We start from the raw sequence: 27,350 nt of genomic DNA, 5'->3' as shown, positions 1-27,350 counted from the left end.
CCTCATACAAACAGAAATCTTCATCTCTTTTCTGTTTCTGAGTAAATAGTACATACCAGCACTATTTTAAAATAACAAACTCTTGATTGAATAATAAAAACTACAGTTAAACACTAAAAAACTCTAAGCCATCTCCGTGGAGATATTGCCTGTACAACGGCAAAGAGAATGACTGGGGTAGGCGGAGCCTAGGAGGGATCATGTGACCAGCTTTGCTGGGCTCTTTGCCATTTCCTGTTGGGGAAGAGAATATCCCACAAGTAAGGATGACGCCGTGGACCGGACACACCTATGTTGGAGAAAACTTTGTAGTTAAAAAAAAAAATGTATAGGACAAATCTTTGAAGTATTAGTGTATTGGTTTAGGTAAATGTGATGTGACAGTGGCACCTGAGGCCATTTCAGATTTGTATTTGTTTGAGCCCAGAAGAAGGTAACAAATAAAAGTAAGGCTTTTAAGTGATTGGCACACTTTTATACACTTCTTGTAGGCACACAGATACATTGGTACAGATACAACCACACTGTCACTCACATATACTGGCGCACAATGAAACAAACAAGCTGAGCAGTTAAATGAGCATGCGCACACACAGAATTGTGTAGTCTAAGCAGTGATTAAATGAGCATGCACACACACAGAATTGTGTAGTCTAAGGAGTGGTTAAATGAGCATGCACACACACAGAATTGTGTAGTCTAAGGAGTGGTTAAATGAGCATGCGCACACAGAATTGTGTAGTCTAAGGAGTGGTTAAATGAGCAAACACACACACAGAATTGTGTAGTCTAAGGAGTGGTTAAATGAGCATGCGCACACAGAATTGTGTAGTCTAAACAGTGATTAAATGAGCATGCACACACAGAATTGTGTAGTCTAAACAGTGATTAAATGAGCATGCACACACAGAATTGTGTAGTCTAAACAGTGATTAAATGAGCATGCACACACAGAATTGTGTAGTCTAAACAGTGATTAAATGAGCATGCACACACATAATTGTGTAGTCTAAACAGTGATTAAATGAGCATGCACACACAGAATTGTGTAGTCTAAGGAGTGGTTAAATGAGCATGCGCACATACAGAATTGTGTAGTCTAAGGAGTGGTTAAATAAGCATGCACACACACAGAATTGTGTAGTCTAAGGAGTGGTTAAATGAGCATGCGCACATACAGAATTGTGTAGTCTAAGGAGTGGTTAAATGAGCATGCGCACATACAGAATTGTGTAGTCTAAGGAGTGGTTAAATGAGCATGCGCACATACAGAATTGTGTAGTCTAAGGAGTGGTTAAATGAGCATGCCCACACACAGAATTGTGTAGTCTAAGGAGTGGTTAAATAAGCATGCACACACACAGAATTGTGTAGTCTAAGGAGTGGTTAAATGAAAATGCGAACACACAGAATTGTGTAGTCTAAGGAGTGGTTAAATGAGCATGCGCACACACAGAATTGTGTAGTCTAAGCAGTGGTTAAATGAGCATGCACACACACACACACACAATTGTGCAGTCTAAGGAGTGGTTAAATGAAAATGCGCACACACAGAATTGTGTAGTCTAAGGAGTGGTTAAATGAGCATGCGCACACACAGAATTGTGTAGTCTAAGGAGTGGTTAAATGAGCATGCGCACACACAGAATTGTGTAGTCTAAGCAGTGGTTAAATTAGCATGCGCACACACAGAATTGTGTAATCTAAGCAGTGGTTAAATAAGCATGCACACACACAGAATTGTGTAGTCTAAGGAGTGGTTAAATGAGCAAACACACACACAGAATTGTGTAGTCTAAGGAGTGGTTAAATGAGCAAACACACACACAGAATTGTGTATCTATGGAGTGGTTAAATGAGCATGTGCACACGCAGAATTGTGTAGTCTAAGGAGTGGTTAAATGAGCATGCACACAAACAGAATTATGTAGTCTAAGCAGTGGTTAAATGAGCATGCACACACACAGAATTGTGTATCTATGGAGTGGTTAAATGAGCATGCATACACACAGAATTGTGTAGTCTAAGGAGTGGTTAAATGAGCATGCGCACACGCAGAATTGTGTAGTCTAAGGAGTGGTTAAATGAGCATGCGCACACACAGAATTGTGTAGTCTAAGCAGTGGTTAAATGAGCATGCGCACACACAGAATTGTGTAGTATAAGGAGTGGTTAAATGAGCATGCGCACACACAGAATTGTGTAGTCTAAGGAGTGGTTAAATGAGCAAACACACACACAGAATTGTGTAGTCTAAGCAGTGGTTAAATGAGCATGCGCACACACAGAATTGTATAGTCTAAGGGATGGTTAAATGAGCATGCGCACACAGACTTGTGTGTCTAAGGAGTAGTTAAATGATCTTTTTTTTTTTATTTAATTTTTAATTAGTTAAACTTTACAATCACTTTAAAAGCAAACTACAAGACACTAATCAAGACAGTAAACCATGTTCCTTACACTTACAGACCAGAAAGTTGGTCTATTTTATGCTGATCTGCAGCAATATCTCAGAAATGCACATTTATTTACAAGAGCAACATGATCAGTGATTTTATAACAGACTTACACATTATCCATTTGCTGTGAAGTGTTCAACGTGTCTGTTTTTATGCTGATCTCCAGCAATATATCAGAAAACAGAATTTATGCTTACCTGATAAATTACTTTCTCCAACGGTGTGTCCGGTCCACTGCGTCATCCTTACTTGTGGGAATATCTCTTCCCCAACAGGAAATGGCAAAGAGTCCCAGCAAAGCTGGCCATATAGTCCCTCCTAGGCTCCGCCCACCCCAGTCATTCGACTGACGGACAGGAGGAAAAATATAGGAGAAACCATATGGTACCGTGGTGACTGTAGTTAGAGAAAATAATTCATCAGACCTGATTAAAAAACCAGGGTGGGCCGTGGACCGGACACACCGTTGGAGAAAGTAATTTATCAGGTAAGCATAAATTCTGTTTTCTCCAACATTGGTGTGCCCGGTCCACGGCGTCATCCTTACTTGTGGGAACCAATACCAAAGCTTTAGGACACGGATGAAGGGAGGGAGCAAATCAGGTCACCTAAACGGAAGGCACCATGGCTTGCAAAACCTTTCTCCCAAAAATAGCCTCCGAAGAAGCAAAAGTATCAAATTTGTAAAATTTGGCAAAAGTGTGCAGTGAAGACCAAGTCGCTGCCTTACATATCTGATCAACAGAAGCCTCGTTCTTGAAGGCCCATGTGGAAGCCACAGCTCTAGTGGAGTGAGCTGTGATTCTTTCAGGAGGCTGCCGTCCGGCAGTCTCGTAAGCCAATCGGATGATGCTTTTAAGCCAAAAGGAAAGAGAGGTAGAAGTCGCTTTTTGACCTCTCCTTTTACCAGAATAGACGACAAACAGAGAAGATGTTTGTCTGAAATCTTTTGTAGCTTCTAAATAGAATTTTAGAGCACGGACTACGTCCAAATTGTGTAACAAACGTTCCTTCTTTGAAACTGGATTCGGACACAAAGAAGGTACAACTATCTCCTGGTTAATATTTTTGTTAGAAACAACCTTTGGAAGAAAACCAGGCTTAGTACGCAAAACCACCTTATCTGCATGGAACACCAGATAGGGCGGAGCACACTGCAGAGCAGATAACTCTGAAACTCTTCTAGCAGAAGAAATAGCAACCAAAAACAAAACTTTCCAAGATAACAACTTAATATCTATGGAATGTAGAGGTTCAAACGGAACCCCTTGAAGAACTGAAAGAACTAAATTTAAACTCAAGGGAGGAGTCAAAGGTCTGTAAACAGGCTTGATCCTAACCAGAGCCTGAACAAATGCTTGAACATCTGGCATAGCTGCCAGTCGTTTGTGTAGTAAGACAGATAAAGCAGAAATCTGTCCCTTTAGAGAACTCGCAGATAATCCTTTATCCAAACCTTCTTGCAGAAAGGAAAGAATCTTAGGAATTTTTATTTTATTCCAAGGTAATCCCTTGGATTCACACCAGCAGATATATCTTTTCCATATCTTATGGTAAATCTTTCAAGTTACCGGTTTTCTGGCCTGAACCAGAGTATCAATCACAGAATCTGAAAACCCACGCTTTGATAGAATCAAGCGTTCAATCTCCAAGCCGTCAGCTGGAGGGAGACCAGATTTGGATGTTCGAATGGACCCTGAACAAGAAGGTTCCGTCTCAAAGGTAGCTTCCATGGTGGAACCAATGACATATTCACCAGGTCTGCATACCAAGTCCTGCGTGGCCACGCAGGGGCTATCAAGATCACCGAGGCCCTCGCCTGTTTGATCCTGGCTACCAGCCTGGGAATGAGAGGAAACAGTGGAAACACATAAGCTAGGTTGAAGGTCCAAGGCGCTACTAGTGCATCCACTAGAGTCGCCTTGGGATCCCTGGATCTGGACCCGTAGCAAGGAACCTTGAAGTTCTGACGAGACGCCATCAGATCCATGTCTGGAATGCCCCATAATTGAGTCAATTGGGCAAAAATCTCCGGGTGGAGTTCCCACTCCCCCGGATGGAATGTCTGACGACTCAGATAATTCGCTTCCCAGTTTTCCACACCTGGGATGTGGATCGCAGATAGATGGCAGGAGTGATTCTCCGCCCATTGTATTATTTTGGTTACTTCTTTCATCGCCAGGGAACTCCTTGTTCCCCCCTGATGATTGATATACGCAACAGTCGTCATGTTGTCTGATTGGAATCTTATGAATCTGGCCTTTGCAAGCTGAGGCCAAGCCCTGAGAGCACTGAATATCGCTCTTAGTTCCAGAATGTTTATCGGGAGAAGAGACTCTTCCCGAGACCATAGCCCCTGAGCTTTCAGGGATTCCCAGACCGCACCCCAGCCCACTAGACTGGCGTCGGTCGTGACAATGACCCACTCTGGTCTGCGGAAGCTCATTCCCCGGGATAGGTGGTCCAGGGATATCCAACAACGGAGTGAATCTCTGGTCTTCTGATCTACTTGAATCACTGGAGACAAGTTTGTATAGTCCCCATTCCACTGTTTCAGCATGCACAGTTGTAATGGTCTTAGATGAATTTGCGCAAAAGGAACTATGTCCATTGCTGCAACCATCAACCCTACTACTTCCATGCACTGAGCTATGGAAGGACGTGGAACAGAATGAAGAACTTGACAAGCGCTTAGAAGTTTTGACTTTCTGACATCTGTCAGAAAGAGCCTCATTTCTAAGGAATCTATTATTGTTTCCAAGAAGGGAACTCTTGTTGACGGAGACAGAGAACTTTTTTCTATGTTCACCTTCCATCCGTGAGATCTGAGAAAGGCCAGAACGATGTCTGTATGAGCCTTTGATTTTGAAAGGGACGACGCTTGTATTAGAATGTCGTCCAAGTATGGTACTACTGCAATGCCCCTCGGTCTTAGAACCGCTAGAAGGGACCCGAGTACCTTTGTGAAAATCCTTGGAGCAGTGGCTAATCCGAATGGGAGGGCCACAAACTGGTAATGTTTGTCCAGAAAGGCGAACCTTAGGAACTGATGATGTTCTTTGCGGATAGTAATATGTAGGTACGCATCCTTTAGATCCACAGTAGTCATAAATTGACCTTCCTGGATAGTGGGTAGAATCGTTCGAATGGTTTCCATTTTGAACGATGGTACCCTGAGAAATTTGTTTAGGATCTTTAAATCCAGAATTGGTCTGAAAGTTCCCTCTTTTTTGGGAACCACGAACAGATTTGAGTAAAATCCCATTCCTTGTTCCGTCATTGGAACTGGGTGTATCACTCCAATCTTTAACAGGTCTTCTACACAATGTAAGAACGCCTGTCTCTTTATTTGGTTTGAGGATAAGTGAGACATGTGGAACCTTCCCCTTGGGGGTAGTTCCTTGAATTCCAGAAGATAACCCTGAGAAACTATTTCTAGCGTCCAGGGATCCTGAACATCTCTTGCCCAAGCCTGAGCAAAGAGAGAGAGTCTGCCCACCACTAGATCCGGTCCCGGATCGGGGGCTACTCCTTCATGCTGTTTTGTTAGCAGCGGCAGGCTTCTTGGCCTGCTTACCCTTGTTCCAGCCTTGCATCGGTTTCCAGGCTGGTTTGGTCTGTGAGGTATTACCCTCTTGCTTAGAGGATGCAGAATTAGAGCCTGGTCCGTTCCTGAAATTACGAAAGGAACGAAAATTAGACTTATTCTTGGCCTTGAAAGGCCTACCTTGTGGGAGGGCGTGACCCTTTCCCCCAGTGATGTCTGAGATAATCTCTTTCAATTCTGGTCCAAAGAGAGTTTTACCCTTGAAGGGGATGTTAAGCAATTTTGTCTTGGATGATACATCCGCTGACCAAGACTTTAGCCAAAGCGCTCTGCGCACCACAATTGCAAACCCTGAATTTTTCCGCCGCTAATCTAGCTAATTGCAAAGCAGCATCTAAAATAAAAGAGTTAGCCAACTTAAGTGCGTGAACTCTGTCCATAACCTCCTCATATGGAGTCTCTCTACTGAGCGACTTTTCTAGTTCCTCGAACCAGAACCACGCTGCTGTAGTGACAGGAACAATGCACGAAATGGGTTGTAGAAGGTAACCTTGCTGTACAAAAATCTTTTTAAGCAAACCTTCCAATTTATCCATAGGATCTGTGAAAGCACAACTATCCTCGATAGGAATAGTAGTGCGCTTGTTTAGAGTAGAAACTGCCCCCTCGACCTTAGGGACTGTCTGCCATAAGTCCTTTCTGGGGTCGACCATAGGAAATAATTTCTTAAATATAGGAGGGGGAACAAAAGGTATGCCGGGCTTCTCCCACTCCTTATTCACTATGTCCGCCACCCGCTTGGGTATAGGAAAAGCGTTGGGCTGCACCGGAACCTCTAGGAACTTGTCCATCTTGCATAATTTTTCTGGAATGACCAAGTTGTCACAATCATCCAGAGTAGATAACACCTCCTTAAGCAGTGCGCGGAGATGTTCTAACTTAAATTTAAATGTCACAACATCAGGTTCAGCCTGTTGGGAAATTTTTCCTGAATCTGAAATTTCCCCATCTGACAAAACCTCCCTCATGGCCCCTTCAGATTGGTGTGAGGGTATGACAGAACAATTATCATCAGCGCCCTCCTGTTCTTCAGTGTTTAAAACAGAGCAATCACGCTTTCTCTGATATGCAGGCATTTTGGATAAAATATTTGCTATGGAGTTATCCATTACAGCCGTCAATTGTTGCATGGTAATAAGCATTGGCGCGCTAGAAGTACTAGGGGCCTCCTGCGTGGGCAAAACTGGCGTAGACACAGAAGTAGATGATGTAGAACCATGTCTACTCCCTTCATCTGAGGAATTATCTTGGGCAAATTCATTATCTGTGGCAGTACTGTCCTTACTTTGTTTGGACGCTATGGCACAATTATCACACAATTTTGAAGGGGGAGACACATTGGCTTTCATACATATAGAACATAGCTTATCTGAAGGCACAGACATGTTAAACAGGCTTAAACTTGTCAATAAAGCACAAAAACCGTTTTAAAACAAAACCGTTACTGTCTCTTTAAATTTTAAACAGAGCACACTTTATTACTGAATATGTGAAAAAATATGAAGGAATTGTTCAAAATTTACCAAAATTTCACTACAGTGTCTTAAAGCATTAAAAGTATTGCACACCAATTTTCAGAGCTTTAACCCTTAAAATAACGAAACCGGAGCCGGTTACAGATTTAACCCCTATACAGTCCCAGCTACAGCCTTTGCTGTGACTTTACCAAGCCCAGAGGGGAATACGATACCAAATGACGCCTTTTAGGAACTTTTCCAACTACTTCAGGTCCTCACACATGCATCTGCATGTCTTGCTCTCAAAAACAACTGCGCAGTAATGGCGCGAAAATGAGGCTCACCCTACAACTGGGAAGGCCCTTCCTGACTGGAAAAGGTGTCTAACATAGTGCCTGACGTTAAAAAACGTTCCCCAAGTTTATAAGTGTGAATTATCAGCATAAACATGTATAAAATGTCCAAATAAAGCAATCGATTTAGCCCATAAAAGTGTCTACCAGTTTAATAGCCCATATTAAGCCCTTTATTCTGTTTGAGACTAAGAAAATGGCTTACCGTCATACCTTAAGCAGAAAAGTCTGCTAACTGTTTCCCCCAACTGAAGTTACTTCATCTCAACAGTCCTATGTGGAAACAGCAATCGATTTTAGTTACTGTCTGCTAAAATCATCTTCCTCTCACAAACAGAATTCTTCATCCTTTTCTGTTTCAGAGTAAATAGTACATACCAGCACTATTTTAAAATAACAAACTCTTGATAGTAGAATAAAAAACTACAACTAAACACCACAAACTCTTAACCATCTCCGTGGAGATGTTGCCTGTGCAACGGCAAAGAGAATGACTGGGGTAGGCGGAGCCTAGGAGGGACTATATGGCCAGCTTTGCTGGGACTCTTTGTCATTTCCTGTTGGGGAAGAGATATTCCCACAAGTAAGGATGACGCCGTGGACCGGACACACCAATGTTGGAGAAATGCACATTTATACACAAGTAGAGAACAACATAGTAAGTGATTTTATATAGAAGCACACTGACACATACAGAACAGTGTACAGCTTTGTCTATTTTATGCTTATTTTCAGCAATATGTAAAAAAACATAATTTATGCTTACCTGATAAATTCTTTTCTCCTGTAGTGTAGTCAGTCCACGGGTCATCCATTACTTATGGGATATTAACTCCTCCCCAACAGGAAGTGCAAGAGGATCACCCAAGCAGAGCTGCTATATAGCTCCTCCCCTCTACGTCATACCCAGTCATTCGACCGAAACCAAACGAGAAAGGAGAAACTATAGGGTGCAGTGGTGACTGGAATTTAATTTAAATTTAAGACCTGCCATAAAAAACAGGGCGGGCCGTGGACTGACTACACTACAGGAGAAAGGAATTTATCAGGTAAGCATAAATTATGTTTTTTCCTGTTAAGTGTAGTCAGTCCACGGGTCATCCATTACTTATGGGATACCAATACCAAAGCTAGAAGTACACGGATGACGGGAGGGAAAGGCAGGATCTTTACACAGAAGGAACCACTGCCTGAAGAACCTTTCTCCCAAAAACAGCCTCAGAAGAAGCAAAAGTGTCAAATTTGGAAAATTTGGAAAAAGTATGCAGAGAAGACCAAGTTGCAGCCTTGCAAATCTGTTCAACAGAGGCCTCATTCTTAAAGGCCCACGTGGAAGCCACAGCTCTCGTAGAATGAGCTGTAATTCTTTCAGGAGGCTGCTGTCCAGCAGTCTCATAGGCTAAACGTATTATGCTACGAAGCCAAAAAGAGAGAGAGGTAGCAGATGCTTTTTGACCTCTCCTCTGACCAGAATAAACTACAAACAGGGAAGATGTTTGGCGAAAATCTTTAGTTGCCTGTTAATAAAATTTCAAGGCACGGACTACGTCTAGGTTGTGTAGAAGTCGTTCCTTCTTTGAAGAAGGGTTAGGGCACAATGATGGAACAACAATCTCTTGATTGATATTCTTGTTAGTGACTACCTTAGGTAAGAACCCAGGTTTAGTACGCAGAACTACCTTGTCTGAATGAAAAATCAGATAAGGAGAATCACAATGTAAAGCCGATAACTCAGAGACTCTACGAGCCGAGGAAATAGCCATTAGAAACAGAACTTTCCAAGATAACAGCTTGATATCAATGGAATGAAGGGGTTCAAACGGAACACCCTGTAAAACGTTAAGAACTAAGTTTAAGCTCCACGGTGGAGCAACAGACTTAAACACAGGCTTAATCCTGGCCAAAGCCTGACAAAAAGCCTGAACGTCTGGAACTTCTGACAGACGTTTGTGTAAAAGGATGGACAGAGCTGAGATCTGTCCCTTTAAAGAACTTGCAGATAAACCCTTTTCTAAACCTTCTTGTAGAAAAGACAATATCCTAGGAATCCTAACCTTACTCCATGAGTAACTCTTGGATTCGCACCAGTGTAAATATTTACGCCATATTTTATGGTAAATTTTCCTGGTAACAGGTTTCCTAGCCTGTATTAAGGTGTCAATTACTGACTCCGAAAATCCATGCTTTGATAAAATCAAGCGTTCAATCTCCATGCAGTCAGCTTCAGAGAAATTAGATTTTAATGTTTGAAAGGACCCTGAATTAGAAGGTCCTGTCTCAGAGGCAGAGACCAAGGTGGACAGGATGACATGTCCACTAGATCTGCATACCAGGTCCTGCGTGGCCACGCAGGCGCTATTAGAATCACCGATGCTTTCTCCTGTTTGATCCTGGCAATCAAACGAGGAAGCATCGGGAAGGGTGGAAACACATAAGCCATCTTGAAGGTCCAAGGTGCTGTCAAAGACCTATCAGGACCGCTCCCGGGTCTCTGGACCTGGACCCGTAACAAGGAAGCTTGGCGTTCTGGCGAGACGCCATGAGATCCATATCTGGTTTGCCCCAACGTCAAAGTATTTGGGCAAAGACCTCCGGATGAAGTTCCCACTCCCCCGGATGAAAAGTCTGGCGACTTAGGAAATCCGCCTCCCAGTTCTCCACGCCTGGGATGTGGATCGCTGACAGGTGGCAAGAGTGAGACTCTGCCCAGCGTATTATCTTTGATACTTCCATCATCGCTAGGGAACGCCTTGTCCCTCCCTGATGGTTGATGTAAGCCACAGTCGTGATGTTGTCCGACTGAAACCTGATGAACCTCAGAGTTGCTAACTGAGGCCAAGCCAGAAGGGCATTGAGAACTGCTCTCAATTCCAGAATGTTTGTTGGAAGGAGACTCTCCTCCTGAGTCCATGATCCCTGAGCCTTCAGGGAATTCCAGACAGCGCCCCATCCTAGCAGGCTGGCGTCTGTTGTTACAATCGTCCAGTCTGGCCTGCTGAAGGGCATCCCCCTGGACAGATGTGGCCGAGAAAGCCACCATAGAAGAGAATCTCTGGTCTCTTGATCCAGATTCAGCATAGGGGACAAATTTGAGTAATCCCCATTCCACTGACTTAGCATGCACAATTGCAGCGGTCTGAGATGCAGGCGTGCAAAAGGTACTATGTCCATTGCCGCTACCATTAAGCCGATTACCTCCATGCATTGAGCCACTGACGGGTGTTGAATGGAATGAAGGACACGGCAAGCATTTAGAAGTTTTGTTAACCTGTCCTCTGTCAGGTAAATTTTCATTTCTACAGAATCTATAAGAGTCCCCAAGAAGGGAACTCTTGTGAGTGGCAATAGAGAACTCTTTTCTACGTTCACCTTCCACCCATGCGACCTTAGAAATGCCAGAACTAACTCTGTATGAGACTTGGCAGTTTGGAAATTTGACGCTTGTATCAGAATGTCGTCTAGGTACGGAGCTACCGCTATTCCTCGCGGTCTTAGTACCGCCAGAAGAGAGTCCAGGACCTTTGTAAAGATTCTTGGAGCCGTAGCTAACCCGAAGGGAAGAGCTACAAACTGATAATGCCTGTCTAGGAAGGCAAACCTTAGGTAACGGTAATGATCCCTGTGAATCGGTATGTGAAGGTACGCATCCTTTAGATCCACTTTGGTCATGTACTGACCCTTTTGGATCATGGGTAAGATTGTCCGAATAGTTTCCATTTTGAACGATGGAACTCTTAGGAATTTGTTTAGGATCTTTAAATCCAAGATTGGTCTGAAGGTTCCCTCTTTCTTGGGAACCACAAACAGATTTGAGTAAAACCCTTGTCCGTGTTCCGACCGCGGAACCGGGTGGATCACTCCCATTAACAAAAGATCTTGAACACAGCGTAGAAACGCCTCTTTCTTTGTCTGGTTTGTTGACAACCTTGAAAGATGAAATCTCCCTTTGGGAGGAGAAGCTTTGAAGTCCAGAAGATATCCCTGGGATATGATCTCTAACGCCCAGGGATCCTGGACATCTCTTGCCCAAGCCTGGGCGAAGAGAGAAAGTCTGCCCCCTACTAGATCCGTTGCCGGATCGGGGGCCCTCACTTCATGCTGTCTTAGGGGCGGCAGCAGGTTTTCTGGCCTGCTTGCCCTTGTTCCAGGTCTGGTTAGGTTTCCAGCCCTGTCTGTAACGAGCAACAGTTCCTTCCTGTTTTGTAGAGGAGGAAGTTGATGCTGCTCCTGCCTTGAAGTTACGAAAGGCACGAAAATTAGACTGTCTAGCCCTTGGTTTGGCTCTGTCTTGAGGCAGGGCATGTCCCTTACCTCCAGTAATGTCAGCGATAATTTCTTTCAAACCGGGCCCAAATAATGTCTGCCCTTTGAAAGGTATGTTAAGCAATTTAGATTTAGAAGTCACATCGGCTGACCAGGATTTTAGCCACAGCGCTCTGCGCGCCTGGATGGCGAATCCGGAATTCTTAGCCGTAAGCTTAGTTAAATGTACTACGGCATCAGAAATAAATGAATTAGCTAGCTTAAGGACTCTAAGCTTGTCTATGATTTCATCCAATGGAACTGAGCTAATGGTCTCCTCTAGAGACTCAAACCAAAATGCCGCCGCAGCCGTGACAGGCGCAATGCATGCAAGAGGTTGTAATATAAAACCTTGTTGAGTAAACATTTTCTTAAGGTAACCCTCTAAATTTTTGTCCATTGGGTCTGAAAAGGCACAGCTATCCTCCACCGGGATAGTGGTACGCTTAGCCAGAGTAGAAACTGCTCCTTCCACCTTAGGGACCGTCTGCCATAAGTCCCGTGTGGTGGCGTCTATTGGAAACATTTTTCTAAATATAGGAGGGGGGGAAAAGGGCACACCTGGCCTATCCCACTCCTTAGTAATAATTTCTGAAAGTCTCTTAGGTATAGGAAAGACGTCAGTACACGCCGGTACCGCATAGTATCTATCCAGCCTACATAATTTCTCTGGGATTGCAACCGTGTTACAATCATTGAGAGCCGCTAATACCTCCCCTAATAATACGCAGAGGTTTTCAAGCTTAAATTTAAAATTTGAAATGTCTGAGTCCAGTCTATTTGGATCAGATCCGTCACCCACAGAATGAAGCTCTCCGTCTTCATGTTCTGCCACTTGTGACGCAGTATCAGACATGGCTCTAACATTATCAGCGTACTCTGTTCTCACCCCAGAGTGGTCGCGTTTACCTCTAAGTTCTGGTAATTTAGATAAAACTTCAGTCATAACATTAGCCATGTCTTGTAAAGTGATTTGTAATGGCCCCCTGATGTACTTGGCGTCGCAATATCACGCACCTCCTGAGCGGGAGATGCAGGTACTGACACGTGAGGAGAGTTAGTAAATAAATTTGCAAGCAATATAAAAAACGTTACTGTGCCTTTAAGAAGCACACAAAAACTGTCACAGTTGAATAACAATGAACCGGATTAGTTATAGAAACCAAATTTTCACAGTAAATGCATAAATTTAGCAAAGGATTGCACTCATTAGCAATGGATGATTAATCCTTAATATCAGAAAAACGGATAACAATTGAAAATATAAGCGTTTTTATCACAGTCAAAGCACAGTCTCACAGGTCTGCTGTGAGTGATTACCTCCCTCAAAACTAGTTTTGAAGACCCCTGAGCTCTGTAGAGACGTCCTGGATCATGCAGGGAGAAGAAGGCAGACTGTGACTGAATTTCTAATGCGTAGTAAAAGTGCCAAAATAGGCCCCTCCCACTCACAATACCACAGTGAGGGAAGCTAAGTAAACTGTTTTAATTCAAAACAAACGACAGCCATGTGGAAAATAACGCCCAAAACAATTTTTCACCAAGTACCTCAGATAATTAAACGATTTAACATGCCAGCAAACGTTTAAAATCTAATTTATGAAATGTCATTAAAAAGCCCGCTGCTAGTAGCTCACACTGCAAGTTAGGCTAAAAGTTATATGCATACAGTATTTACCCAGTGAAGTGCCATTCCCCAGAAATACTTAAGTGTAAACATACATACATATCAGCCTGATACCAGTTGCTACTACTGCATTTAAGGCTGTACTTACATTATATCGGTATTAGCAGTATTTTCTCAGTCAATTCCATTCCTTAGAAAATAATATACTGCAACATACCTCTTTGCAGGTGAACCTGCCCGCTGTCCCCTGTTCTGAAGTTACCTCACTCCTCAGAATGGCCGAGAACAGCAAATGGATCTTAGTTACGTCCGCTAAGATCATACACAAAACTCAGGTAGATTCTTCTTCAAATGCTGCCTGAGAAAAAACAACACACTCCGGTGCCGTTTAAAATAACAAACTTTTGATTGAAGAAATAAAAACTAAGTTTAATAACCACAGTCCTCTCACACATCTTATCTATTAGTTGGGTGCAAGAGAATGACTGGGTATGACGTAGAGGGGAGGAGCTATATAGCAGCTCTGCTTGGGTGATCCTCTTGCACTTCCTGTTGGGGAGGAGTTAATATCCCATAAGTAATGGATGACCCGTGGACTGACTACACTTAACAGGAGAAATACAAATTTATTTACAAGTAAAGAGCAACATGATCAGTGATTTTACATAAGAACAGACTTACACATTATCCGTTTACTATGCAATGTTCCTTCCCTGCAGTAAGCAAAGAAGGGAAATAACTGTACAATGTATGCTGGGAATTTGAGTCCAGAACTGCAGTGGCACAATACTGAGAGACACCTAAAGAACTACACATTCCAGAATGCTTTGTAACTCCCAGAATACTGTGCTTCTTCCTCTGAAACTGAATTACATTCAAAATTAAAAGACATAGAAAGGGACATTATTATTATTTTTTTTCTGCAGTTTTACTCCAGGTGGGGAGGAAAATCCAGAGGGGGGCAAATGCCCCATCTTGCCCCCCCTTGTGGACACCCATGTTTATGTATATATATACATATATATATATATATACATATATATATATATATATATATATATATATATATATATATATATATATATATATATATATATATATAATATGCCACTCCTTATAGGCTTATTGCCACTCAGGAGCAGAAACGTATTATGCTTTAGTAATGTGCATTTGTCTAAGTAGCAAACGAATGACGAATATGGCGGCAATTTCTGAGCCGAATTTCTACTTGTGAAAATGCAACCAACTAAGATCTGTGTAAATGTTAGTGTGTTGCACCGTCATAAGATGAAATCCGGCTTCGACTATAGCCGAATGCTGCTGGCGGCCGCCATATACGGCATTTGTTTTCTGCCGAATAAGACAAGCGCACATCCCTCCTATAATTACAAGACACTTGTGTTGCTATAGACTAACCTCAGCCATGTGTAAAGCTTCCTGAATACATTAGCACACTGTCTGCTGCACACCCCCAGCACTTGCATTATTTAGAGGCGCACATCTGGATTTATTAGTGGAGTAGAGGGGCCATGATCGTTTCATTAGCAGACCCTGCATTGTTTTGTTGCATCATATCCAATCACCTCTGCTTAAGCCAATCAGAGCCTCATATCAAGCAGAAGTAGAAAACGTACAGTTTTCAGTTATATCCCATGTAATAAATAATGAAAGTATAAAGTATGTGTATAATTAAACATTTAAAGAGACATGAAATGCAGTATTTTTCTATCATGATTCAGATAAAGCATTGCATTTTATACAACCTTCCACTTTTTTCTGTTATCAAATGTTCTTCATTCTCTTGGTATTTTTTGTTGAAGCACTACTGGGAGTAAGCTGAGCACATAAGGTGAGCCAATGACAAGAGACATATCTGCTGCCACCAATCAGCAGGAAGCTCCCAGACAGTAGTGCGATGCTGCTACTGAACCTACCTAGGTTTACGTTTTAACAAACGATACCAAGAAAATAGGACAAATTAGATCATAGAAGTAAATTGGAAAGTTGTTTAAAAGTGCAGCCCTATCTGAAGCAAGAAAGTTTAATTTTCAATTGTTCTGTCCCTTTAATATTATAATCTCAAGTTGTTTTCTGTCCCTTTAAATCTGTGTTTAAACAGTGAAACACTTAATAATAAAGCGCTCTAATTAGTTAGGTACCACACATACAAAGAATAGACTTACCTCTCTTTTCACAGGTAGTTCCCAGTCTGGTGATAAACTGAAGGCAAATTTGGACAGTACCCTATAGAAAGGATGAACAGCTGCATTTTATTTTGTGAAATCAACAAGTTCCTTACTATTTCATCCTCTGGTTGGTTCATATAAAATAACATGCACTTAACCACAGTATATGCAGTGCACAAGCCATAAAATACACAGATAATTATAATCGGGTTTATTCCTGTATTTAGCAAACATTTTGTGCATTCAATCTACAGGGAAATAAAAGTATTTTTTACGCATAGTATCTTGTATACACGTATCTAAGCATTTAGATGTCACCAGGGCACAAAAGAAAGCCCAGGTGGGAATGAGTTTGTGCACTGCTCTAAGCAATCACTGCGTTACTGCGTATCTTTAGCTCATTTATAGAAGCCAGCTCAGCTCAGTTGCTTTTAATGATGAAGCCTGTGTGTCTGCTCAGTTGAAGTTTTATTTGTATTTTATTCAAAATGGCTATTTCCCACTCAGTGTTCATTTTTTAAGGCCTTGGTGCTTAAAGGGATATGAAACCCAAACGTTTTCTTTCATGATTCAGATAAAGCAGCGATTTTAAACAATTTTCTAATTTACTTCTATTATCATTTTTTCATTCTCTTGGTATCGTTTGTTGAAAAGCAGGTATGTATGCTAAGGAGCCGGCCCATTTCTAGGGCACTATATGGCAGCAGTGTAGTAAAATTTTTTATCCTTTTACAAACACACTAGAGGGCAGCACTATTTCCTGTAGTGCACCAGATGCTACCTAGGTATCTCTTCAACACAGAATATCATGGGTACGAAGCAAATTTCATATTAGAAGTAAATTGGAAACTTTTTAAAAATTATTTGCTCTGTCTGAATCACAAAATGACATTTTTGCATTTCATGGCCCTTTAATGTTATAACGTCAAAACATAACATTTTCCTCCATCTTACACTGTGATTATATTTACAAATTAATGTATAAGCCACACAACTAAATAATAATATTTGACAGACAAACATGTGCTCTCCTAGCTGTAGCAGCTAATCCCATATTCTGATTGACGAAACACTTGATTGGCTGCATAGGACAGGCCTTCCAACTAGCTAAGGTTTATATTTCCTATGGATCTTTACTGGCATAAAAATCCAAAGCATTTTAATGTGATCAGAGCTTATAAAATAATAAAGTTACTTCTGTGTAAATCACAAGACTGTTGTGTGGTTTCCTATCTCCCTCTCTGCCAATAGTTTGGGCTCAAGTGAAACAAACAAGTGTTTGCACAAATTCTATCCTGTATCTCTACAGTGACCAGAACGTTGTAGGGGGGATTCAGCACAAGAATATTAGATGGACATAAGTTCCTATACTCAGAACATGCACCAGTAAATCCCACTGACCCCGTCTCAGTTACGTATGACCCCCCACTCGGTGTAAAGAACTCTCTCTCACCTCAGCTCACATTTGATTTGAACCCAGCCAGGACTTCTTAAGAAGGACCACGGTTGGTACCATTTTTCCACGGTCTGTAAACTGGAGCACAGCACCTCCAGCCATAGGTGGATCACCTGCTCGCTGCACGGGAGGACGTGTGATTAGGAGAACACAAAGAGGAGAAGGTTTGTTAGTCCTGCTGAGCCCCCACTGGTCTGTGCAATCAGTACAGCTCGAGAAGCCCCCTTGGTTCCCAGATTGTGCATCAAATTATCTGAACCTGATATACTCTTTGTCTTCACCCCTCTGAAAGGACAATAATTAGGCCTAACTCTGCATACACTAGGACCTATCTTGTCTTTAGCATAGCCTTGAATAACGTTTGGCCATCTTTGAACTTGTCTTGCTATTGCTCAGGCTGTGTGCACATGAGGGAGAGAAAGAAACAAGAGAGTGAAGGAGAGCGAGAAAAGAAAGAGAGAGAGAGAGAGAGAGACAGAGACAGAGAGAAAGAAAAGTGAGAGTAAGGGAGAGCGAGGAGAGAGACTGGGAAAAGAAAGAGAAAAGTGAGAGTGAGGGAGAGCGAGGAGTGAGACTGGGGAAAAGAAAGAGAAAAGTGAGAGTGAGGGAGAGTGAGGAGTGAGACTGGGGAAAAGAAAGAGAAAAGTGAGAGTGAGGGAGAGCGAGGAGAGAGACTAGGGAAAAGAAAGAGAAAAGTGAGAGTAAGGGAGAGGGAGGAGAGAGACTGGGGAAAAGTGAGAGAAAAGTGAGAGTAAGGGAGAGCAAGGAGCGAGACTGGGGAAAAGAGAGAAAAGTGAGAGTAAGGGAGATCGAGGAGAGAGACTGGGGAAAGTGAGAGAAAAGTGAGAGTAAGGGAGAGCAAGGAGAGAGACTGGGGAAAAGAGAGAAAAGTGAGAGTGAGGGAGAGCGAGGAGTGAGACTGGGGAAAAGAAAGAGAAAAGTGAGAGTGAGGGAGAGCGAGGAGAAAGACTGGGGAAAAGAAAGAGAAAAGTGAGAGTGAGGGAGAGTGAGGAGTGAGACTGGGGAAAAGAAAGAGAAAAGTGAGAGTGAGGGAGAGCGAGGAGAGAGACTGGGGAAAAGAAAGAGAAAAGTGAGAGTAAGGGAGAGGGAGGAGAGAGACTGGGGAAGAGTGAGAGAAAAGTGAGAGTAAGGGAGATCGAGGAGAGAGACTGGGGAAAGTGAGAGAAAAGTGAGAGTAAGGGAGAGCAAGGAGAGAGACTGGGGAAAAGAGAGAAAAGTGAGAGTAAGGGAGAGCGAGAAGAGAGAAAAGTGAGAGTAAGGGAGAGCGAGGAGAGAGACTGGGGAAAAGAAAGAGAAAAGTGAGAGTGAGGGAGAGCGAGGAGAGAGACCAGGGAAAAGAAAGAGAAAAGTGAGAGTAAGGGAGAGGGAGGAGAGAGACTGGGGAAAAGTGAGAGAAAAGTGAGAGTAAGGGAGAGCAAGGAGCGAGACTGGGGAAAAGAGAGAAAAGTGAGAGTAAGGGAGATCGAGGAGAGAGACTGGGGAAAGTGAGAGAAAAGTGAGAGTAAGGGAGAGCAAGGAGAGAGACTGGGGAAAAGAGAGAAAAGTGAGAGTGAGGGAGAGCGAGGAGTGAGACTGGGGAAAAAGAAAGAGAAAAGTGAGAGTGAGGGAGAGCGAGGAGAAAGACTGGGGAAAAGAAAGAGAAAAGTGAGAGTGAGGGAGAGTGAGGAGTGAGACTGGGGAAAAGAAAGAGAAAAGTGAGAGTGAGGGAGAGCGAGGAGAGAGACTGGGGAAAAGAAAGAGAAAAGTGAGAGTAAGGGAGAGGGAGGAGAGAGACTGGGGAAAAGTGAGAGAAAAGTGAGAGTAAGGGAGATCGAGGAGAGAGACTGGGGAAAGTGAGAGAAAAATGAGAGTAAGGGAGAGCAAGGAGAGAGACTGGGGAAAAGAGAGAAAAGTGAGAGTAAGGGAGAGCGAGGAGAGAGACTGGGGAAAAGAGAGAAAAGTGAGAGTGAGGGAGAGCGAAGAGAGAGACTGGGGAAAAGAGAAAGAAAAGTGAGAGTAAGGGAGAGCGAGGAGAGAGACTGGGGAAAAGAGAGAGAACAGCGAGAGTGTGGGAGAGTGAGGAGAGAGACTGGGGAAAAGAAAGAGAAAAGTGAAAGTAAGGGAGAGTGAGGAGAGAGACTGGGGAAAAGTGAGAGTAAGGGAGAGCAAGGAGAGAGACTGGGGAAAAGAGAGAACAGCGAGAGTGTGGGAGAGTGAGGAGAGGGACTGGGGAAAAGAAAGAGAAAAGTGAGAGTAAGGGAGAGCGAGAAGAGAGACTGGGGACAAGAGAGAAAAGTGAGAGTGAGGGAGAGCGAAGAGAGAGACTGGGGAAAAGAGAGAAAAGTGAGAGTGAGGGAGAGCGAAGAGAGAGACTGGGGAAAAGAGAGAAAAGTGAGAGTAAGGGAGAGCAAGGAGAGAGACTGGGGAAAAGAGAGAAAAGTGAGAGTGAGGGAGAGCGAGGAGAGAGACTGGGGAAAAGAGAAAAGTGAGAGTGAGGGAGAGCGAAGAGAGAGACTGGGGAAAAGAGAGAAAAGTGAGAGTAAGGGAGAGCAAGGAGAGAGACTGGGGAAAAGAGAGAAAAGTGAGAGTGAGGGAGAGCAAAGAGAGAGACTGGGGAAAAGAGAGAAAAGTGAGAGTAAGGGAGAGCAAGGAGAGAGACTGGGGAAAAGAGAAAAAAGTGAGAGTGAGGGAGAGCGAGGAGATAGACTGGGGAAAAGAGAAAAGTGAGAGTAAGGGAGAGCGAAGAGAGAGACTGAGGAAAAGAGAGAAAATGGAGAGTGAGGGAGAGCAAGGAGAGAAGAAGAAAATGATCCGGTAAGAGTCCCAAGATGCCATAAAACGTAATCTTTATTTTCAAAAGTTAAAATCCAACATACAGGAATAAGACCAGCAGACAGGTCTTACGCGTTTCGGCTGTGCCCCGTATTCATAGACCTACAGATTAGCATGTCTGCAACCTTTAAAAAGAGGCTGCCAAGCAGCCATTGGACAAGCAATTAGTTAATTAATTATTCTAAAGTGTCAACACTCAAGTTTTTACACAATACTAATATAATTGGATAGAGATGGTGGTGTATGGGGGCATTTACAAATATCTTTAAATGTAAGGGAACAGATGAATGAGGGAATGAACGAACATTTAAATGAAAGAATAAACAAGCATTCATTTCAAAACATTGTGCCACAAAAATGTCAACATAGATCCTTCAAAGAAAAAAACAAAAAAACCCTGTTTCCTCAAAATATTAGATTACAACTGGTGTTTTAGGGTTGGCTAAAAAATGTGTTTTCCTGTTCTAAGTGTTGCATTGAAATACTGTACCATAATTTATTTATATATACAGTTTAACTCATAAGGTCTTTAAACAGAAAGTGCAAAATTGCACTACTGTCCTTGGCTTAACACCATTTAATGCAAGTCTCATAAACACAAAAATAGAAAGCAATCCCAAACATAAACATAACATTGAACATGAATATATATGTGTAATATTAGATCCAAGGTAAATATTGGTGTACTTATGCTGTTAGTTATTGTTACCTGTAAAAAGTAGTACACTGGGATAGAGATCGGAGTTCTCTTTTATTATTAGTAGTAGTTGATTCCATATGCTAGGCTATAAACTATATAGTCAATTACAGGTAGCAACATACTACTGCAAAAAAACACTGATGTGGCATGTTAATTTGTTCCTATCACTCTCTAAGAAGTTCCAGGTAGTGTGGATGATAAATTAGGTAGTAAATAAACTGGGGTATAAAGATGTATCCCTATGTAATTACCAGTAGTTAATGACGTCAAATTCAGAGTTGAAGCCTTTGGGTATTTGAGTATCCAATTTGAATATCCAATAAATCCCTTGTTTGGAGAGGAGTCTATCCCTATCTCCTCCTCTGCTAGGAGTTTTCACATGTTCAATTGCTCTCCATCAAAATGTGTTAGTATTCTGATGGTGAACATCTAAAAAGTGTCTTGATAGAGCTGAACATCTCTTTTCATTGGTGATATAACCCAGATGTTCTCATATGCGGGTTTTGACATCACGACTAGTCATTCCAACATATTGTTATTTATGTTCTGTACATTCGATCAAATAAATTACATAAGATGTGGAACAAATGACACAGCCCTTAGTGAGAAAAGTTTGTCCTGTGACACAAGAGTAAAACTCTCTCCCTGTTGAAAGAAAGTCACAGGATTTGCAACGTGCATGGCAACAACGATATGTGCCATTTACTGATAGCCAGGAGCTATCTCTGTTAGTAGCTTTTAGATAGCTTGGTGAAAGAATGTTACCCATAGTTAGGTTTCTCGAGAAGACACATTTACAGCCATCTTCAACTACTGCCTTAAGCTTCTTATCTCCGTACAAAATTGGGAAATATTTTTTAATACTGCTGCATACCTCAGGATACTGGGATGAGTATTTAGTAATGAAGATTGGTTGTTTAGTTGTCATTTTCGTTGGCTTACTAGATAGAGTATCATCCCTACAACATAGTCAGCCCTATCAGAGCAAATTCTCTTTGCTCTGATGAACTGGCTTTTGACTATCCCTTTGAAAACATGCTTTGGGTGTGCACTTTTGGCGTGTAGTAAAGAGTTACCAGCAATCTTTTTACGGAACAAATTGGTTTTAATCTCGTTGGTCAAAAAAGAGAGAAAAGGGAGAGCAAGGAGAGAGACTGGGGAAAAGAGAGAAAAGTGAGAGTGAGGGAGAGTGAGGAGAGAGACTGGGGAAAAGAGAGAGGAGAGTGAGGGAGAGCGAGGAGAGAGACTGGGGAAAAGAGAGAGAAAAGTGAGAGTGAGAGAGAGCGAGGAGAGAGACTGGGGAAAAGAAAGAGAAAAGTGAGAGTAAGGGAGAGTGAAGAGAGAGACTGGGGAAAAGAGAGAAAAGGGAGAGCGAGGAGAGAGACTGGGGAAAAGAGAGAAAAGGGAGAGTGAGGGAGAGTGAGGAGAGAGACTGGGGAAAAAAGAGAGAAAAGTGAGAGTGAGGGAGAGCGAGGAGAGAGACTGGGGAAGAACATAAATTATGCTTACCTGATAATTTTGTTTCCATCTGTACGAGGAGAGTCCACGGCTTCATTCATTACTTGTGGGAAATACAGAACCTGGCCACCAGGAGGAGGCAAAGACACCTCAGCCAAAGGCTTAAATACCTCCCCCACTCCCCTCATCCCCCAGTCATTCTGCCGAGGGAACAAGGAACAGTAGGAGAAATATCAGTGTATAAATGGTACCAGAAGAAAAACAAAAGAAATTTAGGTCCGCCCAACGGAGAACCGGGCGAGAGCCGTGGACTCTCCTCATACAGATGAAAACGAAATTATCAGGTAAGCATAATTTATGTTTTCCATCTTAATACGAGTAGAGTCCACGGCTTCATTCATTACTTGTGGGAAACAAATACCCAAGCTCTAGAGGACAAAGAATGAAAAAGGGACGGTAAAAAAAAAAAAGAGGCGGACCCTAATTCTTAGGGCACCACAGGCTGCAAAACCTTTCTCCAAACAGCTGCTTCAGCCAAAGCAAAAACGTCAAATTCGTAAAATTTTGCAAAAGTATGTAAGGAGGACCAGGAAGCCGCCTTACAAATCTACTCCATAGATACCTCATTCTTGAAGGCCGAAGAAGAAGCCACAGCTCTAGTTGAGTGAGCCGTAATCCTCTGAGGAGGCTTATGTCCCGCTGTCTCATAAGCCAAGCGAATCATGCTCCTCAGCCAAAAAGACAGGGAAGTGGAAGAAGCCTTCTGCCTCTTGCGCTTCCCCGAATAGACAACAAACAAAGCTGAAGTTTGTCTGAAATCCTTTGTAGCCTGAAGATAGAATTTCAAAGCTCGAACCACATCCAAATTATGAAGTAACCGTTCCTTTGAAGAAGAAGGTTTAGGACACAAGGAAGGAACTACAATCTCCTGATTAATGTTGCGATCAGACACAACCTTAGGGAGAAGTCCCAATCCAGTGCGAAGTACAGCCTTATTGGCATAGAAAACCAGGTAAGGAGGCTCACATTGCAAGGCCGGTAATTCAGAGACTCTGCGTGCCGAAGCAATAGCCAGAAGAAAAAGAACCTTCCTAAGACAGTATCTTAATGTCAAGAGAATGCATAGGCTCAAACAGAGCCCCCTGCAAAACCCTAAGAACCTGATTCAAACTCCAAGGAGGAGCAGAATGTCTAAATACAGGCCTGATCCTGGATAGAGCCCGAACAAAAGACTGTATATCAGGAAGCTCAGCAAGCTTCTTCTGTAACAACACAGATAGAGCCGAAATCTGTCCTCTTAAGGAACTGGCGGCAAGTCCCTTCTCCAAACCGTCCTGGAATCCTGGATAACCTGACCTTATGCCAGGAAAATCCACGAGTCTCACACCAGAGTAAGTAGGTCCTCAACACCTTATGATAGATGCGTCGGGTGACCGGCTTCCTGGCTTAAATGAGAGTATCAATCACACTCTCGAAAAAACCCTCTCCTGGCTAAGACTAAGCATTCAATCTCTATGCAGTCAGCCTCAGAGAATCTAGATTTTGATGCACAAAGGGGCCCTGTACCAGCAGATCCCTGAGACAGGGCAACCTCCATGGAGGAGACAATGACATCCCCCTAGATCTGCAAACTACATCCTCTGCAGCCACAACGAAGCAATGAGAATAGGATGCTTGCTCCTGCTTGATGCGGGCCACTACTCGAGGTAGAAGTAATAACGGTGGAAATATGTAGACCAGGTTGAATCCCCAAGGCTCTGCTAAGGCATCTATCAGTTCTGCCTGGGGATCCCTGGACAGCGACCCATATCTGGGTAGCTTGAAGTTGAGTCTGGAGGCCATGAGATCTATCTCCGGAGTCCCCCATCTGTTGCAAATGTCTGCAAACACTTCGGGGTGAAGAGACCATTCCCCCGGATGAAACGACTGTCTGCTGAGAAAATCCGCTTCCCAGATGTCCACACCCAGGATGTGGATCACTGATAGCAAGCAGTTGTGGGTCTCCACGCATTCCAGAATCCGAGATACTTCCCTCATGGCTAGGGAGCTTCTTCTTCCCCCCCTGATGGTTGATGTAAGCCACCGAGGTAATGTTGTCCGACTTGAATCTGATGAACTTGGACAAACCCAGGAGGGGCCAAGCCTTCAGAGCGTTGAACATCGCTCAAAGTTCCAGGATGTTGATCGGAAGAAGAGACTCCTTCTGATTCCACCTGTTCCTTCCTGGCACCCCAAACCACTCCCCAACCTGAGAGACTTGTGTCCGTAGTCATAAACTCCCAAGATGGTCTTAAGAAGGATGTCCCCTGGCACAGCTGATCTGGACGGAGCCACCAAGAGAGGGATTCCCTCGACCTGTTGTCAAGAGAGATCAGTTGGGATAGATCCGAGTGATCGCCGTTCCACTGCCTCAGCATGCACACTGAAGAGATCGGGGATGGAACCTGGCGAATGGAATGACATCTATACTGGATACCATGAGCCCAGTCACCTCTATACACCAGGCCACTGATGGCCTTGAGGAGATTTGAAGGGCAAGACAGCTGGAGGAAAGTTTGCAACGTCTCTGTTCTGTCAGGAATATCTTTATGGATATGGAGTCTATTATTGTGTCCAGGAACTACACTCTGGTACTGGGAACCAGGGAACTCTTTCCTGAGTTTATCTTCCATCCATGAGATTGTAGAAGAAGTAGAAGAGCTCTCGAATGGTCCTCTGCCAGCTGGCAGGACGGAGCCTGGACCAGGATGTAGTCCAGATAAGGTGCTACTGCAATACTTCTGGATCTCGCCACCATGAGCGGAGCTCCCAGAACCTTCGTAAAGACTCTTGGAGCAGTAGCCAGACCGAAGGGGAGAGCTACAAACTTGAAGTGATCCTTGTGTATTGGCACATGAAGGAAAGCGTCCTTCAAGTCTATCATAGTCATGAACTGATCCTCTTGGACTAAGAGCAGGATAGACCTTATCGTCTCCATCTTGAAGGATGGGACCGACAGAAACTTGTTTAAGCACTTTAGGTCTAGAATTGTGTGAAACGTGTTCTCCTTCTTTGGTACCACGAAAAGGTAGTACCCTAGACCTCTTTTTGCTAGAGGTACCAGTACAATTACTCCTTGTGACAGACCCTTCGGTCAGGACTGAAAGCGTTAACTTTATTTTCTAAATACAAGTTTGCTGGCATCAGCTATAATTAAGTTAGTGATAAGCATTCCATTGTTTAATCACTATCAGAGAGCAGACGCCTAAGTGATAAGGAAAGCCAAGAGTGTCTTGTGTTTAAAGTGTTAAGTAATGTAATTCTATTGTATCATGTCAAAGGGCGTCTTCCCCTTTTATCTAATGTACAACAGTCTTTAAACCCCCCATCTGGGGTCAAACCTGTATAAATACTAGTACACTGCAGAAGCATTCATGGCTATTTGTTTCCACTACCTATATTAATATCCACGTAGCTTTTTATGTACAGATCTCCCTGGTAGCTCCTCCCCATTATTTCACAATCTCATCCAGGTCGCAATATGTAATGGAGGCATTTGCCAATTAGATATGGCCTGATCCCTTTACACGCAGAACATTACTTATTGCACGCTTCTGATAAGGTTCATGCCACTTACAGGCACATTGTTCCGAAGGGCTTACTGATACTACCTTGCGCTATGTTTCATATTGACCTCCACAATATATTGGTTGTTTATTTACTTATAAGCTAATATTACCATTTTAATGTCCCCAAAGTAAGCATTTGTTTCACCACACTGTCATTCACCTATATGTTTAGTGCATCAATGCAGACTTATATTGGCATACCTGTGTAGAGTTATGTTTGTTTTTAATATGATATCTGTATGCAATGTGTGTTTTCTCAGTGCATCCCTCCTGTTGTTACTGTACTGAGGTGTTCAGAGATGCTATATGTTCTACTAGATAGGTCCTGCTGTTGTATATACTTCTTAATCTGGCAGAATTGTGACTGGGGACATATAGAATACTTATAATGTCTTCATACTACATTAGTGCAGCTGTATAGTGGGTTTATTTCTTTCAATACAGTACAGACGTAGCCAGCGGCCGAGGCTGCGTCCCAACATTTGTTATGTTCCACCTTGCAGTTGTTTTGTAAGGCCCAATTGTTGTGTTTTGCTGTCTTCACTTTAATGCTACAGCTTCATTGCTGCTACCTAGGTCACATAGATTGGGTAATTCAATTCTGCCTCAACTTCAATTTTAGATTCCATGTCGCTGTGGGGACAATTTTGTATAGCTATGTGTATTGCACTTTAAGCTGGTCCCATCCTAACTACTATAGCCTATTTTTGCCCTCGCATACAATCTATGTAAATATCCCAATTTTTCTTTACCAGAGCATGATCCATTCCAAATATATCACCTTTACATGATTCCCACAATTACAACCATACCCCGTGCCCTACGAAGTCTATTACCTTTGGCCCATTTGTTTAACACTCCAATTTACATATAGCCCTTGCCTAAATGACATCAACGATTCAGTAAAAAGGCCTAGAATATATATATATATACAGCTTCCTTTACATAGTTTTTAGAGCAGGCAGGTCCTGCATCATTGTTATTCCCTTTTATGTGATATGGCGCTTTACTTAAATATTTGGTCTAACATACTCAATTTACCACCTCCCCCCCCCCCCCCACACACACCTTAATATATCTCCTATTTCAGGAGAGTGAATTATGTGGTTTCTCTACCCAATACCACACCTTATTTCTCCTTTTTATAAATATGTCTTGCACTATAAACTTATATTGGCGCTACTTTTCCTCCAAAGCTGAGCAAGATTGTTTAGTATTATTTTCCTTTCTCACAAATAATGTTTTCCTAAGTAATTCTTATATAACTATTGAGCTTACACTGAGGTTTACCTTGTTGTTATATAT

At 42.7% G+C, this 27,350-nt stretch overlaps 1 protein-coding gene across 1 annotated transcript in view; it reads right to left on the bottom strand.

Moving 5' to 3' along the window:
- Positions 1 to 27,350, bottom strand: part of SGSM3 (small G protein signaling modulator 3) — a gene marked incomplete at its 5' end in the record, with an annotated part of 74,605 nt that overhangs the window by 7,218 nt on the left and 40,037 nt on the right. Inside the window, 2 exon segments of the mRNA XM_053721292.1 lie at positions 15,989 to 16,049; positions 17,445 to 17,567. Coding sequence (XP_053577267.1) covers positions 15,989 to 16,049; positions 17,445 to 17,567 — 184 coding nt within the window.

This window comes from Bombina bombina, chromosome 7, assembly GCF_027579735.1.
Source record: "Bombina bombina isolate aBomBom1 chromosome 7, aBomBom1.pri, whole genome shotgun sequence".
Classification (NCBI taxonomy): Eukaryota; Metazoa; Chordata; class Amphibia; order Anura; family Bombinatoridae; genus Bombina; species Bombina bombina.
Note: the sequence above shows the minus strand (reverse complement) of the source record. Positions and strands in the feature narration are given on the sequence as shown.